At 37.3% G+C, this 21,588-nt stretch overlaps 1 protein-coding gene across 3 annotated transcripts in view; it reads right to left on the bottom strand.

The window, feature by feature from the left end:
* The window catches only part of THUMPD2 (THUMP domain containing 2), a 44,440-nt gene extending 29,289 nt beyond the window's left edge, over positions 1 to 15,151 (bottom strand). The window contains exons 1-5 of one of the 3 annotated variants that reach the window (XM_012450640.3): positions 14,989 to 15,151; positions 7,483 to 7,608; positions 5,675 to 6,087; positions 4,358 to 4,435; positions 2,291 to 2,343 (exon numbers count right to left, since the gene is read on the bottom strand). In XM_012450640.3, the coding sequence (XP_012306063.2) occupies positions 2,291 to 2,343; positions 4,358 to 4,435; positions 5,675 to 6,070 (527 nt within the window). In that variant the 5' untranslated portion in view covers positions 6,071 to 6,087; positions 7,483 to 7,608; positions 14,989 to 15,151. Of the gene's footprint in view, positions 1 to 2,290; positions 2,344 to 4,357; positions 4,436 to 5,674; positions 6,088 to 7,472; positions 7,609 to 14,988 lie in introns of all 3 variants that reach the window. The other 2 variants (XM_012450638.3, XM_012450639.3) reach the window with 2 other exon arrangements.
* Positions 15,152 to 21,588: the final 6,437 nt, after the last annotated feature.

The following is a 21,588-nucleotide window of genomic DNA, read 5'->3' on the forward strand; positions in this document are numbered from 1 at the left end:
TGATTAATACCAGTATTTACTAATTGTTCAAATCAGAAATCTGAAATTATTCTAGACTCCTTAACTATTTTTTTGAATTCAGGGCCATTTTCTTAACTCCAAGAGTTTAAATCTTCTCTTTCTTGCTTTTTATTTCTCTTTCATTAAAAAGTATAATTTTCTTGGTAATTTTTTAAAATCACAAATCTGATCACATCACTCTTCTGCTTCAAATTCTTATTGCTTCTAAGATAAAATCCAAGCTGTTTAACATACTTACAAGGCATTTCATGGCTTACTTCTAATTTTCTACCACTTTCCCTATGCATTTCTCTGTCCCATCTACACTGAAACTACCTGCCATCCTCCATGTAAATCAAGCTTCCTTGTACCTTGTGCCTTTGCACAGAGATTCCTTGTCTGTAATATCCTTTCCTTCTCTTGTCCATGTGACATACCCTTTCTTATTGCTGTCAAGTTTCCTCTTAGGAACACTCCTTTATCTTTTTGCTCACAGATCCTCAATTAGAGTTAGGTTCTCTTTCCTAATTCTAGACAAGCATTTATTGAATTCCTTGAAATTAACACTCATCTTATTCGTCTTTGAACTTTGGGTGTCTAGCACAATGCTAGAAATACAATAAGTGTACAACTGATGCTTTGACTAAAATTAATTGAATTAATCTTACTCCAGTAAATGCTTCTCCCCTCCTCGCAGCTGCTGAACTGTTTCAAAAATAAAACAGTTGAAATTCATTCAACACTTACTGTATCCAAAAATAGTAGCAAAGATTTTCGCACAGGTTATCTCATTTAATCCCAAGGACAAAACTATAAAGTAGGTACTATTATATTCCTGATTTTATAGCAGAGAAATATGATAATTTGCCCAAACTTGCAGAGTTACAATCATTTGTGGAGAAGATAGAATTTAAGTCCACAGTTCTTATCTGCTATGCCATACTGTACTAGGTGATGTGTACAGTGTGGCACCGGCTATATGCAGTTAATGCTTCATGGGGCTATTGATATCCAAATGGTTTTTTTCCTTTAAAGAAAGGACAGCTCAAATATGAACAATGTCTTTTGGAACTTAGAGACAAATTTTTATGTGATTCTCTACCTTCATGGCTGCTCTCTATTTTGTTTCATCATTTCTGACTTTCTTCTGTTGTTAGGGTCACCAGGTTGCAGTTTCCGATAGCCACTGTCACTTCTCTTGTCCAATGCTATCTGTTGTGCAAATCTTCTATCTCCTTTTTCATGTCCCAGCAAATTGTTCTTTTAGCCAACACTCATCACTGAGATGGCTTCCTTCCTACGCTGAGGTAGTCAAGCTGACTAAACTCAGAGCATCTACTGTAACCTCATTTCCAATCAATGCTCATATTGTATCTTAAGATATGTATCTTAATTAAGATACATACAAAATTAAGATATCTTAATTTTCAGGTACATATCTTTTATTTGTAAACTTTAAGGTACATTATCAATTATTATTTGAAATGCCATAGCATAACATCTTGAATGTTTCTAGCAAGCATTAAAATAATGTTAAATCATCAAATACCTTTTAAAAACGTTAATATAAGGTTATATTAGTTAAATCAAGAGCACAAAATTTAGCATTTTTATATATAGTTAAAAATTTAAAAATGAGTTATTTTATTTGGTGTTAAGAATCTAAATACATTAATACCACACTCAGTACTTCTAGGGGTGAGATGCTCTTCCTAAGTAAATTTTTTAGATATTTAGGCTCATTTTTGGGGGGTCAAAGTATAAAAAAAAAATTACTCTATAAATTTAAAATATATATATTTTATATTTTGCTTGATTGCTCGTGCTTCCTACTTTTGTCTTGGTGACCACCAAAAATTATACTTATTTTAATTGCTGAAAAATGTCCATCTTTTAGTTTTCTCCACCCTTTCTGTCTTTAAAATTGTCATAGAATTTAAAAAAGTCAGATAGGCAAAATTGTTCAAATTAAAGCCACTAGAGTAGGGCAGCCTAAAACCTTTTTAGGTATAGATACAGGGCTGTGAAAATCATTTAACAGTAGAACTAGATATAATTTTCAGTATTAACCATGTAATCAGTAGAATACTATGATCAAACATTTCACAGCTCTAACTGGTCACTTCAAATCATAAGTTCCAGGAAAATACTTTATGGTCTTAAGCAAAGAATTAAAATGCTTTGCCTTTAACCTTCTGTTATATCAATGCTTCATTCATGCTATAAATAAAAAATGTAAATAATTTAACAATCTGTCCTATGTGACAAACCTGAAGCTTAGAATATCTACCTGAACACAGGAATCCCCACCACAGAATAAATGTCATTTAGATGTATAAAGATCTGAAAGAACAAACACAGAAGTTAGAATGGAACAAGAAACGTTATTACCAAAGTACTGACAATTTGAAATTTCCATTTTAAATTTATATGACCTATGTTTTAAAAAGAAATTCCAAGGCCGCCTTCATCATATTTAGAAAAATGTTCTGTAATCTTTTTTTCTTAAGCAGAAGTAAACTAAATTTTAAGTACATTTCATAGAAAAATTCTGAGGTCAATTTGTTATACAGGAGAATCATGTTATAAATAACTCAGAATCAACTTTTCTTACTGGAGATTCTCAGAATTATAACCGGACCAGACTTTTCAGTATTCTGTGTTAGAGAAGATTTCCTAAATCCACCCTAATTCTAACCTTAAATAGGATGCGAGGCCACACAGGGCTATCAGAGGCTGCAAATACTTTCAGGGTAACAGAAAACTTTGTTTAGGCCAAATGTATGGCAGTAAGGGTGTCTTTTCTCTACAGGTAAGTTTCTGTCTCTCTTTGTTTTCTTTCTTCTGTTAGGCCATGAAGAATATTTAAATGCCCCAAGTTATAATTAGTAGCCCACATAAATTTTAAAAGCTAGAATCTTTCACACTTTCGTAGTCTGATAAAGTTTACAGAATATTTTAAATGCTGTTTTGGACCTCAAGAACATTTGGTTCCTGATACTCTCACCCCAAGCAAGATAACTTTAAATATTAGCAACTTAATCAGAATTATCTTTTCAATATTGATCAATTTCTTCAAGAAAGATTTAAGTGGAGTGATTCCATTTGGTCAATTTAATTACTTGAGTAACTGATACATCACAGCTAAACTTCCCAATTTTATATATTATGCATTTTAGCAAAATTATTTATTAGAATTCTATTGACAATTTATTCTAAAGATATGATACGTTTACATATCAAATGTTATTAAGAATAGCTTCTCCCACTAAAAAATGTTTTCCTGTCAATTTTACAGAAGAAAATTTGTTGAGATTTGATTCTTCTGTCAATTTTTTAGTCACAAACTTTACTGCATGTGACTTCTGTGTTGCTAATCTTGTTTTGTGTTATTTTTATCCATAAAAGCTATTATTAATTGCCTTAAGTGGCTGACAGGAATTGAATTTGCTGTATTTATTTATGAGATAATCTGTGAAAAATATAATTGAGACAACGAGATCGACTTGGGGAAATGGGGAAGAGAAAGCCAGAGAGGAGATGATTAAGAATTGGAAAGGGGCAGATAAGAGAAAGATACTCGCATGTCAAAATCTTCTTGGGGTTAAAATATTTAGTATGACAAACAATAAAAAATAAATACCTGGTATTTTTTTTTTAAGTGAAAAATGTCAGACAAAAGCAAATTTAACAATAAAACAACACATAATGTTCTGATTTATTTGGCCAGTTACTACTCCATTTAAACCTACATAACAAGTAATAAATAAATTTATAAATGAATGAATCATGAAAATGATTGGTTATATGTCAACTTTTTAAGATGGTTTTCAAAAAATAGCAAAGAATATTTTTGTTTCCCCATACAAATACTTATTTGTTCCAATTAAAAATAGTGCCACCTTATTACATTAATTTTGGAAAATAAAAACATAATCCCATACCCCTAACAAAGCTACTATTAACATACTATTGAATTTTGTGCAGAGCTTTTGTTATTGTTATACATTTTTTTTAACATTAGCTAAAATTTTTAAAATTGTAGATTGTGTATATTACAGAGACTATAGAGACCATTGCTGTCACCTCATAATAAATGTTTTTTTCTTCAACTGTGACCAGACAACTCCATTCCAAAAAAAACCTTATTTTTTGAGTTTGAATAAGACATTTTCACAGTAAAAACTACTAGCAAAACTATCTGTACTATTCTACTGTTTAAAAAATGGACTGCTGGATCCCTGTAGATATACTTTTTACAACTGTAAAATCAAATGGAAAAGTAGGATAAGAATACAGGGCACGGTCCTTAAAGAATTAGGTTACATGTATATAAAACAAAACAAATACTCATTACCTCTAATTTTGGATTCCTCAAATCTGCTTTCCATCCAAAGTGTTTCATAAGAGCAATTCCAATTACTTTTCCTACCTCCTGGAAAAGTAGCGAGTTAAAGAAAAGAATATTAAAAATTTTTCATTAAGTGTAAATGTAAGCAAAACTAACGAGTAGCCTATAGGAAAATCAAGTCAGACTATCTGATGGTAATTTAGAGTTCTGATATTAAAATCGTATGCTAAAGTATTTTCTATTTAAGGCAGAATGGCTGCATTTTACCTGCCCTACCCCCAGTATACTCCATGGCATTAACATCTACTCATGCATAATCTCTATTCTTGTAATTTTAGGAATATGAAAGAACTAGATTATGATATGATAAATATGGTCATTCTGGGTTTCAGGAAACAGATGCAAGCTGAAAGATGAACTATTCAGCTACTATAAGCCTCTATGTTTAAAAATTACCAGATTAGTATCATTAGACTCACCCTTTAGGGTCTGACTGATTTTAAGGTTGATAAAATATTCAGACCAATGCTCTTTAACATCACTGAACTTTGTAAGGGCCAACTGATGAGGTTTACTGACGGCAAAAGTTTGTGGTGTTCGCTCTTCTCTACATTACTGAGACCTCACATGCATTTGCAGTCTAGGTCCTGGTGACAATCCCATGTACAGGACCTGTGCAGAGTAGCCACTGAATAAGCACAAAGCTGAACTGAAGAGAAAACCCAAAAGTTGAGGACTATGGTATCAGGATTTCCAAATACAAAGGACATCTGTAAATTTAAGGAAATTTTTAGGCAGAAAGTATAAGGTCATAGTTGGTATGGCATATCACTCCTCTTAAACTATCTGAGGTAAAACTGAAATGTATTTTTAAAGAGATTTAATTCCATAAGAACGAATTGTCTGGGCCTAGTGATTTGTTCTGTGAGAGGTTTGCATCTCATTTTAAATCTAAAGAGAGAGTAGTTAATCCTTTAAAAAAAAAATGGGGCCCCCAGGCCAGGTACGGTCACTCACGCCTGTAATCCCAGCACTTTGGGAGGCCGAGGTGGGCAGATCACTTAAGGTCAGGAGTTCAAGACCAGCCTGGCCAACATGGTGAAACCCCGTCTCTACTAAAGATACAAAAATTATCTAGGTGTGGTGTACACACCTGTGATCCCAGCTACTCAGAAGACTGAGGCAGGAGGATCACTTGATCCCAGGAGATGAAGGTTGCAGTGGGCCAGATTGTGCCACTGCATTCCAGCCTGGATGACAAATTGAGACTCATCTCAAAGAAAAAAAAAAAAAATGGGACCCCACTTTGGGAAGCAAGCATACCTGTGCAGTGAAGGCCTTTCCAACAGTTCCACTGCAGCGACAAGACACTCTGAAAGTCAAGTCATTCTGATTATGAGTATCAGTTGCTTTCTCTGTGTCATTCTGAAATTCTTCTTCTTGAAAGTTTTCTCTTCTAGTGGTAAAATCTCTTTGCTCCAGAGTTTCTTCTTCTATTTGTTTTTCCAGCTGGCAGTCCCTATTCTCTTCTATCTTTTGCATTTGTTCTATTTTTAATTTCTTTGCAACGATGATTTCATTTTCTCCCACTTTTCTTTTCAGTTGGTTATTATCTCTCTGAGAAAGTTTTTCCTTTTTTGCATCAAGTTCAAGAAGATTTTTCCAAATTGAAATGGCATTCAACCAACTTCCTGGATCTTCATTTATAAGTCTTTGCATTTCATTAAATATTTTTCCTAAATGAAGAAAATCTTGTTGATCCTATATTGAAGCTTTAAAAACTATTACATTCATCACTCCCAAATTCTATTTCCTTTATTTCTTTGAATTAAGTTTTATTAAATTGCTACATGAATAACTTCATTTTCGTTTGGAATTTACATTCCATTTACCATAAGAATATTGTGCAGAATAAAGTTCATTCTTACGTTGCATAGATAGCATCCATATTGTGTTAAAATTCCTACAGAATTACCATATAGTACTCTTGAAAGATTATTTGTGCTATGGTAATATATATATCTCTTCAATATATACATAGACCTAGAATGTATATCAATTTTTGAAATAATTATAATCTTGCCTATAAAAATTAAGTGTATATAAGAAAAGAATAAATGGAAAAACTCAGCTCAGAAACAGAGGAGCTGAATCTTGGGCCTGTTACATTTTAGCCCACATAATATTAGTTAAGTATATTATAATGACTTTCCATAAAGTTAACACCTTGGATGCACAACCCATTCACAGCTTAGCATACTGCCAATATGCTCAGCAAAGTTTAATCTTTTCTTGTAATCTTTTCTTGATGAACCAGGGTCATCAAGATGATCCAGAAATTAGTATAGTCCTTAAAGATGAATGTGTGTAGAGTACTGGGAGAAATTATATTGACCCCACAGTATAATACTTTGGGATTTGCTTTAAAACAATTCTGCATGGTCTTGATTTCTTGCCATTTGCATCTTTTTAAAATAGTTTATTATAAGCTATAATTACATGATCTCTTATATAATTCAAATTGAAGTTTATGGCAGTGTTTAATCCTGCAGTGTCTGACCATTTTTTGCTGCTTTTATTAAGATCCATACATTGTTTTAGCAGCATATTTACAAAATTTAGAGAGTGGACAAATAATCTCTAATGCTCCCTTTACCTCTAATACTTGATAAGTGGGGATAAGTTTATTGAAAACATTTAAGGTCCCAGAAATCAAAAAGCCAATTATATAACATAGTTAAAATTTACAAGGTGGCGATTTTCACTGATTTACTAGTAAAATAATGCATTTTGGATTATTAAATCTTTCTAAATCGAAATAAGTGCAACTGACTATATATAGCTCTAGAGAAGGTACCTGATCATAATTCTCAAAGAAGAAATGTGGTTTAAGACATTAAAATCTCATAAAAAAGGCAGCAGACAGGTTGCAAAGAGAATAAATATTCTACAATCAGGTAATAATATTCAGGAAATACAGAAAAATACATAATTAATGATCCCACATGTGCCAATGAATATTAAAGTTTAAAATGGCTACATATTAATTATCAAGCAGAAAAAATATTGGAGTACAATGTATCGTGTGGGTAAAGGAAACACGCATATGCATATGCCATACCTTTACTTACAGAAGAAACAGTAAGTGGAAACTGCTTTTTAATCAGCAAAAACAATCTTTCTGCAGATTTTAATTCCTTCAACATATTCAAATCAGAACAGGTGGTGAAAAAAACCTTTCCTGAAATATATTCAACCTAGAAAAAGAAAAACAGCTTTTAATGTAGTCCAGTGTCAGTGTAAAAACCATCTTTTTTTCCCCTTAAGACATAGTACCTACATTAAAAATAAAAATGACCGTTTCTGAAGCATCTACTATTTGTCAGGCTCTGTACTAGGAATTATGAATAAGTATTTTCCTCCTTATCCTTATAACAACCCTCTAAGGTAGATTCTATCACCACCAAAAGTAGGCAAAAGAAAGGTATAATGCACCGGACAAATTAGGTGTCTAGCCCAAGGTAGATATTTATTGAAGACCTACCTGTGGGCTACCAGGAATCATAAAACATATCTTGAATAATAATAGACACACACTGACATACACATTAAAATGTAAGATTTATAAGACAATTAACTTGAATTAAACCCAGAAGAAAACTAAAAAGTTTTAACATTATTATGCATTGACAAGCTGTAAGTACACTAAGCAACAATGAATATGAAAGCCGACATTACAGAGTCTTGGGAAAGAATCCTGTAAGATTTGGGAAGAAGGATTCTAACAAAAGAACAAGAGGCACATGCAGAAGTGGGAGTGAAAACCTGGCTGAAGTAAACTTTAAGTCAGCTTAGCAACATTTGCTGTATTATGCTGATTGATAGTGTCCGGTGGCTGGATGATGTAGTATAGGCCAGCCTGACAAATGGTCATGAAATTCTGAGTACCACTGATGGTAATGGTCAGCCATTATAGACTTCTGATGAAAACTGTGACAGCACTGAATTAGCTGGCAGAAAAAATTACTTTAGAAGAGGCATAAAGGACTGAGTGTAGAATGTGATGCTAGAGGGAGAAGTAGGTTACTGAGGTAGAAATGACAAGCTACTTGGCTGCAGAAACTGGATAATGAATAGAAGCAAGACATATGCATCAAACAGAAACAGGTTTTGGAGACAGGATGGATACTTGGCAAAAGAGGAGGAAAAAGACAAGAGCATTGACTCATAGGAAGCCTAATGTGCTGTGACAAATGGTGCTCCATGCCAATGGAATCTTAACTCTTTTAGGGTTAACCCAACCCTGTTAAATCCAGGATGGATGTGGGCTCTCTTGGAATTAGTTCTCTTTTAGCAGTGGCCAACAATTGAAAAATGCGGTTTTAAATTATCTCCTAGAACTTGGACAGTAGGGAATTTGGGGTTTCCTATGTGTTAAGGCAGCTACCATCCATGGGTACTTGCACCCCAAGGGTGTTTGCTTGTTTTGGATGTGACATGATCTAATTAAGTTCTTGGAATGGTAATTTCTGGGGTTGCTACTCCAGGATGATGAAAGAGAATCTCTAGGAAGCCCTAGATGGTACCAATTAAAACTCAAATAGCTTACAGCAATGCAGCTGACCAAAATAGACGGAGGAACAGATGATGACATTATGAGAGGAAGCAGGGAATGAGAAGAATGTTTAGGAATCAATATTTAAGGGGATAGTGAAGTAACCAAAACCAGAACTTCTGGTTTCTAGAATTTACTTCTTTCTTATTACATAGGTGACATTTTCCCAAAACTAAAGTATATACTTCAAAATGCTTAGAAACTTGAAAACAAAGTTTTAAAATGTAAATTCTCAAAAATTTAGATTTTATTATCTAAGAATGCAGTTGATACTAAAGCCATCACAGAACAATTTAACAGATAAAATACTTTGCCAAGATTCTGAAGGAACTGAACTGAATATTTACTGAAAATGTATGGTTTTAAGTTTCAAATTCTGTAAATAAGTATTGATGCAAACATCTAGACCAGTGGCTTTAACCTAAGTAGCCAGTGATCTAGACATTAATTTATAGTAACTTAATTGTACAATGATCTTTTCTTATTCAAATATCAAGGGAAGCATTTTATCCAATGAACTTTCATTAACACACACACACACATATATATATATATACATTTATATATTTAATATATATATATTTAAATATATATATCTCCCCCCAGGTCAAGTGGTTTCCAAAAAGAACATGACTATCAAGTTAATTAAGAGGACCTAAAAAGTTTATTCAGAGCACCCAATCTTAATAGTGCATGTTGGTGCAACAAAATGCCAAATACATTCTCGAAACCCAAACCAGCAACATTATTTTAAGAATTATACATTCTCAAAACCAAAAGCAGCAACATTATTCTAAGAATTATCATAAGGCCTACATTTCTTTTAGAAGTAATAAGCATGTAATCAGAAGTACGGCAGGTCCTTGAATAACACTGTTTTATTCAATGTCCTTTCATTATGACACTCATAAGAAAAAATTCCAATTCCCAGCCAGGGCTACTGTCTGGGTGAGCCATACCTGCATGGGTTTTCTCTGGGAACCCCAGTTTCCTCTGACATCCCAGAGTGTGCCTGTTAGGTCCACTGGTATGTTCACATGGTCCCAATGCAAGTAAATGTGGGTGTGTGTGAGTGTCCGGGTAATGGGATGGTGTCCTATGCAGGGGCTGATTCCCACCTTGTGCCCTGAACTGCCAGGATAGGCTCTAGGGACAACCCTGGAATAACTGAACTCGAATAATTGGATTAATAATTATCTTACTTGTTTCTATCAAACTGTCTTAAATGTATGTATACCTTACATTTATTTCAATGTTTAATATTACAAGTGCTATTTCAGCATTTACTATTAGAAGTGTTCTAAATAACTTCTTAATTTAGAAGTTTGTGAAATTTTTGTGACCGGAAAAATGCTGTAGGAACTCTTGTTTATTTCAGTCAGCCTACGGTAAAACTGATTTAATTATACATCCTTTTGCTTAAAGTCAGTTTCCAGGAACCTACTGATGACATTAAATGAGGACTTACTGCAGTTTATTAAACTGTAAAATAGTAGTCACTGTGGGAATCAAATAATCCTATCTGTGAATGCACTTAAACAGGTCACTCATTGTGAAGACAGGTATTATATCTTAAAACAGCAGGGAGAATGAATTTTGGTGCTTATGACTTAAAAAACTGCTGCAGCTAGTAATTCTCTTTTTCTTTAGTTTATTGCTTATAACTGTTCATATTTAATTACAACACTCAGGGAGAAATGTGGCATTTTGGGATATTTCATTCTCATGTTTCTTATCTGAAAATTTATTTGTACAATCTGGTTTTCTTGCTGGAATTAAATACGCAAGTGTCTAAAAACAGCTGGTTTTATGTCTAACACTTATGAAGATGAAATAACAATCTTTATTAAAGTAATAGCTCTATTATATGGTAGAATAGTATTTTTCTTTTTTTTTAAATTCATGGATTCAAATTTAACACAAAGATTAAAAGTTTAAATCTAGGCCGAATGTGGCATACACTTCCCAAAGTACTGGAATTATAGGTGTGAGTTACCACATTCAGCCTAGATTTAAAGTGGGAGGACTGCTTGATCCCAGGAGTTTGAGACCAGCCTGGACAACATAGTGAGACCCTGTCTGTACAAAAAATAAGTGAGCTGGGCATGGCGGTGTGTGCCTATAGTCCAGGAGGCTACTTGGGAGAAGTTAAGGTGGGAGGATTGCTTGAGCTTGGGAAATTGAGGTTGCAGTGATCTGTGATCATGCCACTGTACTCTAGCCTGAGTGACAGAGCCTGACCCTATCACAGTTTAAAAAAAAAAAAGTTTAAATCTATGCAAAAACATATGATATAGGGAGGTGCCAAAGGTCTCCTAATTCTACAGATGCCATTAAGTTTCAGAACTAATTTGAAAATGCTAAGTGATGAGTTAAGGTGGTGTTTCAGTTTGTTTTGGTTTATTTTAGAAGGAATTCAAAAATACATTTCACTTAATTTGTAAAAAGAGCCTTTGGCTGGGTGCGGTGGCTCATGCCTGTAATCCCAGCATTTTGGGAGGCCAAGGCAGGCAGATCACTTGAGGTCAGGAGTTCAAGACCCACCAGGCCAATATGGTCAAACCCTGTCTCTACTAAAGATACAAAAATTAGTTGGGCACCTGTAATCCTAGCTACTCGGGAGGCTGAGGCAGGAGAATCACTTGAATCCAGGAGGCGAAGGTTGCAGTGAGCCAAAATGAGGCACTCCAGAAGAAAGAGGCATTCAATCTAAAGGGAATGCAGAGAATCTTTAAGGCAACCTTGTGTAATTATTCCATTAAACAAAAGTAACTATGAAGTAATTTGACTTTCTGCTTAAGTCTTACCTCACTACCCTCGACAATCATGACACCATTAAAAAACAAAAATTTATGTGGCCTATTCAGGACCTGTGTTAATAGTGTTTGATATGAGAGTTTATAAAGACCATTGAGTCAACTGACAGGACTTTTCTGGTGAACTGACACTGGAGACATCTCTACAACATTTAATTTTATCTTAAAATAACTGTTCCTACTGTTAGTCTTATAATAAATAGCAGTACTTAATATATTAAACATCATTATAAAGTAAAGCTTAATTTTTCTCAATATATTAATTTATTCAAAGTAGTTTAAGTGATATATGTGTTTGTAGATATATAAATTAGATATTTAACAATATACAGGAACTTACGAAGAAATCTGCCATACAATGGGGGGCGGGGGGGGGGGAACATCAAATCCGAATATGACCAAGCTCTAGATACATCTTACAGGATTCCAACTTACAGGAAATATAGAGGATAGAGGAACATGCTAAATTACACCATGGAGACTCAGCATACTATATATATACTCTTTTTTTTGAGACAGAGTCTAGCTCTGTCATCCAGGCTGAAGTGCAGCGGTGCAATCTTGTCTCACTGCAACCTCCACCTCCCGAGTTCAAGCAATTCTCCTGCCTCAGCCTTCCAAGTGGCCGGACTACAGGTATGCGCCACCATGCCTGGCTAACTTTTTGTATTTTTAGTAGAGACAGGGTTTCACCATGTTGGCCAGGCTGGTCTCGAACTCCTGACCTCAGGTAATCTGCCTGCCTTGGCCTCCCAAAGTGATGGGATTACAGGTGTGAGCCACCGAGCTTGGCTGGATTCAGCATACTATTTTGTTTACTTTTGTATATTTTTGAAATTCTCCACGATAAAAAGCTAAAAAGAATACACAGGAAATTTTCCATTGCAAGCCGTGTGTTGGAGTCATCTGGGAGGGGAGCATGTTTTCATGTTAAAATGGTAGCACCTGGGCTTATCAGTTGCCCTACTAAAAGAAAACCTTTTGGGGTTGGCACCCAGAAATACTCATTTTCAACAAGCTTCCCCAGTGATTCTTATGTTCACGAAAATTGAAAAAATGCTGATTAAAATGGAGTGATTACTTTCTTAAACCATTCTTGAATTAATCTGTTTTGTAAATTTAGATTTAAGAATATTCATTTCCTTGATGTGATCTTAAGTTTCTAACACTCTCTTGTCATTGAAAGAATTACAACTCATTGTATGGGAACTAAAATTTATTGAACACCAACTATTTGCTAGGCACCATGCTACCAGTGCTATCTATCCTTATTTCAGGGATTGCATTCATCCTTTTAAGTAGTTATCATCATCTCTATTTTACATTCAAGAAAACTGAAGCTCAGAAATTTGAGTAATTTGCCAAGTTACAAATCTACTAAAAGAAGATATAAGATCTACACACAGGTCTTTGGTTCTAAGCCCATACATACTCTACCATGGTGTTACAGAAATAAACTCCATCCAGTGTTCCAGGGCAGATTCCCACAGCAATTTAGCTTAGTGATAAAGCACATGGGCTTTAAAGCTAGAGAGGCTCAGATACAAGTCCCAATTTTCTTTTTGTAAAATGGAGGTAAAAGTGACCTATCACATAGGAGTTTTTTGAGGATTAAATCATAACATGCACACAACTTGTCTAACATTTAAGTGGTTAATAAATGTTAGTTGTCATCACTGTTATTTCAGGATTAACTTTGAGAGTTCACTTGGTATTAGAGCCACTGGGGTGGAATTTCAGAGATTATTTGTTCAGACCCCATAACCAGACCTATATATCCTTAAAACATACAAGAGCAGAATATGGAAATTCCCAAATCTACTGGCATTTAATTACTCTCACTGTCAAAAAGTTTTCCCTTATTTAATTGAATTTTCTTCCTAGTAATAAAATTTCCCCATCTGTAGAGAAGATGGAGAACAAGCAGAGAAAGTCTTGCCTTTTTCTAATAATCCTACATATTCAATTGCGCCAAACCATCTATCCCTCATACTAAGCACTCTAAGTCAATATTTAAAAAAAACAAGCCAGTGCAGCATTATGTCATGGTCATATAGTGGCCTGGTTTGAACGTGACTATATACTCGTGCTTGAATTCACAGCTTGGGTTTCAATCCCATCTTTGCCATTTTCTAGTTGCGTAACTTGAATAAATTCTTGGACTTCTCCGTGCTTCATTTTCCTCATCTGTTAAATGTGGAACATCTACCCTATAGGGCTGTTGTGAAAAGTACACAAATAAATATAGTGTAAGGATCTAAGAACATGTGCCTGACACATATTAAATGTTTAATAAATGTCAGCAGTTATTATATATTGTTGCTTTTTTAGAGTAGTTACATTCAATACTCTATTAAATTCTATGACCCAAAACACAAGCGGCAGGTAGTCTAATAAAGCTAACATAATTCTTCGTGACTGCAACCCTTCACTGCAGAAATTACTTTTGTGGGCTTCCCATACTGTAGGAGCTGCCAGGGTGGAGGGGTTAATTTCATTTAGCAAGCTCTCCTTTTCCAAGAGCACATCACTCACTGTCACATATACCCCATCGAGATACCTTTTCTATTATATCTTCACCCTCTACTTTCAAGAAACCAGCTTTCAACGTTCTAAAACCTAAACCCATGCTTAAAACCTTGTTCATTTCATGGAAATCAACAACAGATAACTATGAGGCACGCAAGAGTGTATTATTTTTCTGGCTACTATTTATTGCGTGTTTAAAGTGTACTTTGCATACGCTGTATCATTTAATCCTCACAAGAATCCTATGAAGTAAAATACAATCACTGTCAAGAAACTAACAAAAAGTCAGGTATGAACTTGGAGCCTTACGTCTGCATTTAAAGAGCGAAGGGTTCTAACTGTGACAGGCCTGATTCTAACTACAGGCGCTACTAAGTACTTTAAAGAATCCAGGCAATAACTTGTCTCAATACCTCTCTTTTAAAAACTTAAGCCCAGAGAGAGGTGAGCAACTGGATTTGTAATGCAGTGAAAGAAAGGCGTGGTGGCTCCTCTCGGCAGTAGCGGAAGCGCCTGCCAATCAACCTCGGGGGGCGGCGACCGTCGCGTGAGGCCGAGAAGGGCGCTGGCGTCGCTTTCCCGCGTTCGCGAACTTGGCCTTGGATGGGAAACGGGGTAGGGGCAGGGGCAGGGGCAGGGCCGCCTACCTTCCCGGGCCCGAAACGAGGCCGACTCACCTGCGTGGCCGCCAGCCGCGCCCGCACCTCCCGCATCAGAAACGGCTCCAGGCCGCGGCCCGCGGTGCAGAAGAACCGGGCGCCGGCCTCAGGCCCGGATACCGGCTCACCAGGAACCACCGACATGGCGGCTAGGCCGCGCCCCCGCTGCTTTGGGTCACGTGGCCTCGGGCGCGCGCGGCTCGCTCCCGCGCTCTCGGAGGCGGCGCGCAGGGGCAGGTGGTGCCAAAGGCGATGGGGGAAGGAGAGTCTCGTCAGCCCGCTGTGGCCCCTGTGGGTCTCCCTGGTTGACCATCTGACCGCTCCTTGATTAGGCACCGGAATGGTTTAGAATCACAGGTGGAAGGGCTGGAATCGATAATTCAGTCCAGTTGCCTTATTCTGTAGACTGAGGAAATTAATGCCCAGAGAGGTCAAGAGACAGTGAGTTAGCAGCACAGCTGAGGCTGGAGCCTAGGTTTCTCCCTACCTAACATAATGCCTTTTCCTCCATTCCTCCCAACTCCCTCCTCTCCTGTCCTTCATCCCTCTCCTCTCCTCTTCTCTGAGAAGGAGCCCTGCTCTGTGTTCACCAAGAATCAGGCCAAACCTGTGAATCTCTAGGACCGAAAACAGAAGTTTCTGTTTCTAACAAATGTCTGCGTTCTGAAACAGCTCAAATTTCTTGCACTACTTCGTTAACCATCTAACCATAGATGAATGCATGTGCCATCTAGTTTTGGGCATCTGATTTGAATAGTTCTCCTAACAATATTTGAAGGCATTTTTCTAAACTCTGAATTTTAAAATGAAAATATTATTTGGGAAGCATAGACAGAATCCACGTTACAAGATAAACAGCATGAAATTAGCTCCGTGGCTGTATATCGAATCAGTTATACAGAAATTATAAATGCATGTATGTCTCTGACAAGGGGCTCTCACGTGCTTCGCAATGGGATGCTAAGGGAATAACTGATACTCCCTCACCTTTCCCCACACTCCCACACCCTCCCACCCCAGCTCATGCTATCCTGGGACCGTACAGTAAAAATTCTTCATGGGGCAGGGCACGGTGGTTCATGTCCTTAATCCTAGTAATTCAGGAGGCCGAGGTGGGTGGATCACGAGGTCAGGAGTTCAAGACCAAGGTAGTGAAACCCTGTCTTTACTAAAAATACAAAAATTAGCCGGACGAGATGGCGGACGTCTGTAATCCCAGCTACTCGGGAGACTGAGGCAGAGAATTGCTTGAACCTGGGAGGGAGAGATTGCAGTGAGCCGCGATCACGCCACTGCATTCCAGCCTTGGCTACAGAGCGAGACTCCACCTAAAAAAAAAAAAAAAAAACTTCGTCACGTAACAAGAGCTTTTCCAAAGTTCAGTCCTAAGACTTCCCAGACACTTCCTTATATTTTTTGAGACAGGGTCTCCCTCTGTCACCCAGGCTGGAGTGCAGTGACGCGATCTTGGCTCACTGCACCTTCCACCTCCCGAGCTCAAGCAATCCTCTCACCTCAGTCTCTCAAGTAGCTGGGACCACAGGCGAGCACCACCACACTGAGCTAATTTTTATATTTTTTGTATAGACTGGGTTTCACCATTTTGCCCAGGCTGATCTTGAACTCTTGAGCTCAAGCAAACCGCCCACCCCAGCCTCCCAAAGTGTTGGGATTACAGGCACCCGGCCCTCACGCAGTCCCGTTTTGATGAATTCTTTTCTTGCCTTCAGACATATGTTCTTCTTTTCTGGGCTATTGCCATAGCTCATTCCAACTTCTCTATACTTCGGGGTTCTGACTGTCAGTCTGTCTGGGGAGGACAGGAACCCTATTTAGTTCTCTCTTAAATTCTGTGCCCAAGATGTTAAATATGGAGATGGGATGCATTCCATGCAATTCAACAAATACTGAACACTTATTCTCTGCCAGTCACCACCCTGTCTTGAAGATTCAAAGATGAGTAAGCAAGGGTTTGGATTTCAAGGGCTTAGAGGATGTGAAATTGACCGACTTACTGAGGATATACCCGGGAGGACATGACAGCATTGACAAAGAGGAGGCAGAGAGGGCTCCCAGGGCAAAATCACTCTTGAGCCCAGCGTTGAAGGATGCGTAAGTGGGAGAAGCAGCAGATGAAAATATCTGATATGGCGTGTGGAGGGTAGGGGACAGGAAGGCCATAGTAGAGATTAGGTGTTATTAGAGCATAAAGTATATGAGTGGAGTAGATAGAGATGCAGGTAGAGTGGTGGGTAGGGGCCAGGTTAAGTCAGAATGATCAAAGGCAGCTGAAAACAGAAAACAAGAAACTATTCAGCCTAGCACAGACCAGCAGTGTGCTCGCCTGGATGAAACAACAGCTGAGCTGAGGCTTCAGTCTTGCAGAGCCAATCACTCTTCCCCTTACATTCCCCTCTTCCTTCTGATGTCTTTTTCCCTCCAGGAACCTTTGGTCAGCAAAATCAGGCAGGGGCTACTCTTTTTTCAGATGTGGGCATCATGTGCATTTATTCCTTTTGAAGTGTGCTGCAGCACGTCAACTGCACCAATGCCCTTCACAAAATGCTTGCAATGAGATGGAATAGGGGGAGTTCTGCCTTTTTAGGGAGAAATTAATTCATTTTCTGGTAAGAGAGTTGCCTGGAATTCTCTTCCCCATTACTCAGATACTCTTCTCCATCATTTCTTCTCATTTAAAAAAGTCTCTTCTGAAAACTATGGATCCCTATAGACAAATTTAGCATATCCAGCTGCAATTTGCTGTTTGAATATTACATATTTCAACATGTAGGGAATTGGAAGTCGGCAGGAACAATTTTAGAATGGACAGACTTTTAAGTGGGGGTGTTTTAAGAATTTAGGGCAAGCCTATTTGCTTCAAGATAGCTCCCTATTTTGGTGCCGTTGGCAATTCTTTTAGTTCTTAAAGGTGTGTGATGTATATACTTATATATTAAAATGCAAGTGCTATAGATTGTGAGATCTTTGAGTGTGGGATGACTTCATCTGGGCATCTGTAGCTAGCACACTGGCTTGCCTGTGGGGGCCTGTCAAATGTATACCAACAAAAAGAACTAAATGGCAGGCCAACAAAGGAGGTCCCTCTCAGGAGGATTGCTGTAACTGTCCTATCAGCAGGCGCCTTTGTGAGCAGGATAATAATAAGGGAAAGGTAGTGAGGCCAACGAAGGAGAGAAGTGAAGGCATGAAGGGGGTAGGAGGACCCCCCAAAATAAACTTCTTCATGACTTTGCTTGCTCCTTCCTCTCTTCCTTTTTATATCCTCTATCCTCCCCATACACTTTATAAATAATGTTTCTTACCTAGGGATACTCCTCAGAATTACCTGGGAAGTCATCAGTGTCAAGCTTGCCACCCCCCTCTCCTGTATTCACGTACAGTTGGGTAGGGTTGGTGACAAGCCCTTGGCCTTTTCTCTCCATGAGATGAAGAACCATTGCTATATGCCAAGTAATTCAATTCAAGTGCTGACTTCTTTAAAATGCCCACTACTTCCCTTCTCTCAGGCCTTTGCTTACACGGTTCCCTTTGGCTAAGTACTCTTCTCTTCCTTTCTTTCTTTTTCTTTGAGGCTAAGCTAGAATGCCACATCTTCTATGGTGCACGTTCCTGCCTTTCTTGCACCCTTTTACTTATGCAGTATTTTATGCCTTTATCATTGTTTATTCATTCATAAATATTTGTTGAGTTTGTGTCAGATGTGCCAGTTAAATGTTACAGCCTTTGAGAAATTTTCAAATCAATGGGAGACAATGGTGACAGGGCTGAATTGCTGAGAGAGGCATATAAAGGATGACAATACAGTGTCATATATGGAAATAAAAGGAAAGCGACTGGGCCTGGCAATGGTAGCTGCTTAATCAATGAAGTTGAATAAATGAGCTTATTCTGAAGCTGAGTAAGCCTTTGTCATGCTTTTGGTTTCTTATCTCCCCCTGAGCACCATATTAGTCCATTTTTGCACTGCTGTAAAGAAATACCTGAGACTGGGTAATTTATAAAGAAAAGAGGTTTAATTCGCCCACTATTCGGCAGTCTCAACAGGAAGCATGGCTGTGGAGGCCTCAGGAAACTTACATTCATCGGGGAAGGGAAAGCAGGCTCCTCTTAGATGGCTGGAGCAGGAGGAAGAGAGAGAATGGGGAGATGCTGCACACTTTTAAATAAGCAGATCTCCTGAGATCTCACTCACTACCATGAGAACAGCAATGGGGAAATCCGTCCCCATGATCCAGTTATCTACCACCAGGCCCCTCTTCCAACATTGGGGATTACAATTCGGCATGAGATTTGGGTGGGGACACGAATCCAAACCATCTCTCTGCCAAGTCTGGGGCATCATCCTTCTGATGTGGCCCACCCACCTCCTGCAGATAGAGCCTCTTTGCTAAGCAGGGCATAGTCATGTGATCTAGACATTACCAATGAGCCTCACATGACTCAAATGAGCAATGTGGAGGAAAAGGCTCTTTCCATGATTCATTTTACTTCCCTGGGGTACTGTTGGGGTGTCTGACCTTTAGGAACAACCTCCTGAACAGGATTGAGTTCTTGAGGCAGAAGTACTGCTGGGGGCAGTGGGTAGTAGGGGCAGCAGTTAGTTTTCTGGTCAGGCCAGCTTCTGAAAGCTTAGCTTCCAGATTGGTTTTCCAAACTGTTCAACAAATAAGACACACACACCCATGCATGCATGCAGGCACACACGCACGCTTTGCTTAATCAGTTAAAGTTAACGTCTATTTCTTGCAACAAGAAATCTCAATTGATACAGGCACCCACTCTTCCTAGGTAGGAGCAGCTAACTCTGTTTGCTTCTCTCCCTGTGATTTGAGCCTAGTCTCTTCTCCCATTCATTTATGAGCATTGCACTGTGGAGGTATGATGAACTCCTGCCTCACAGCCTCACAGAGTAACTTGGAAAGAGTAGGATTTTATGAAAATCAATTGCATTGTGGCGTTGTGGTAAAACCACAGATACAGACACACGAATCTCTCGGAAGACACATTCCAACCAAGTCAGTACAGATTGTGAAAAAGAGAATCTACATATTTTTATGACTACAGATGCAGGCAATTTGGGAAAAAACTATCAGTCACATATTGATCCTTTAAACCACTTAAATACAAACAATAATCACCTTGAATGGTGCTTCTTTGGACATACAATCCAAAAGGAGAAAATTTCAGCAGAACATTGCATGGTATATGTAAATACTATCTTTAAAACAGTACTTGCTAATTCATGTTTATATCACTGTAGTTTTAATGTAGAATCAAAATTCAAAAGATACAATCTTTATGCTCTGATCTAGAGAGAGAATTCTTTTTTATGTGTTGTCTTTGCTTCAGACCTACGGTGTATAAAATTACTTTGATATACAAATACAGTTTACTATTTCCAATGCCTTTTCTGAAAAGTGTGGCATGTATTTAATGCATATTTCAAGACACAAGGCTGTTTGATGTGATTTTGTTTAAATATATTTTGAACCCATAAAACTCAAAATATACACCTTTATGATGCCCCAATTGGAAGAGAGTATGAACATTATTTCTTTGATATATTTGTTGAATGAATGAATGACTAAATCTGCAATTTTCTTCAATTTACTTGAATTAACTATAGTGACTAAATAAAATAATTTCTTTTTGCAGTTATATTCACCTCCCTCAGACTATTGTTTTAATATTCCTTTTCTATTGTTGCATTTATGATTTCATTTACTATGAATTATTTTCTACAGAGGTTTGCTATTACCTAACTTTTTCTATTTCTTAGTACAAAGAAAGCCCCAGATATATCCAACGCTAGCTAGGATACCTATGTTTTGATATTTACCCTTTTCATATTCCTGTATGTCTTATTCCATTTTAGTAGATGGTCATTTATTTTGTGTTTTCTTAGTGGTAATTGAAAAAAATAATTACCTTAAAACTCAAGCGGATGTGATCTGCAAATAAAACCAACCAAAGGATAGCTTTTATTTTCTCAAAAATGCAGATACAGTCCCCTACTCTATTGTAAATGGTATTTGACAGAATGGAATCTGAAGAGTTTATTAGAACATTGGCTTTCTTCAGTCACCATTGCTTCCATCATTGGCGTGAAGGGAGAGCAGACTATGGAACAAGTAGACTTACTTATTACATATTTGTCATTTTATATTTTTCTTTTTTGTTGAAAAGTGAGAATTACTTGCTGCTCATGGACATTTTGCACTATTTTGAAAAACAGATTTTAGCACCATTAAAAAAGTGTTCTCTTATATCCACGCATACTCAGGCTTATCTTTTAATGATTTTCTTTTAAAAAGTCTAAAGTCTAATAATTAAAAATTTGCTATTTATGTTCATATTTAATGTTACAATTTTAGTAATGAGTATAAATTACTTAGCTAACCAGAAAAACAATATAGATACAAAATAAAAACATGTAACCTGAAGCACTGGCTTAGGCAATTGTTTCATTCTCTTGTAAAGCATCTTTGAAATAAGACATAATGCCTGAAATTATCTGATGCCAGTTGAGCTTTCAGATCACAGACAGGTAACAATATTTGTGCCTTCAATCACTATGTATGGCTTTGCTGCCCTGAC

This window comes from Aotus nancymaae, unplaced genomic scaffold, assembly GCF_030222135.1.
Source record: "Aotus nancymaae isolate 86718 unplaced genomic scaffold, 86718_ANA_hifiasm-v0.15.2.pri h1tg000057l, whole genome shotgun sequence".
In the NCBI taxonomy this organism is placed as follows: Eukaryota; Metazoa; Chordata; class Mammalia; order Primates; family Aotidae; genus Aotus; species Aotus nancymaae.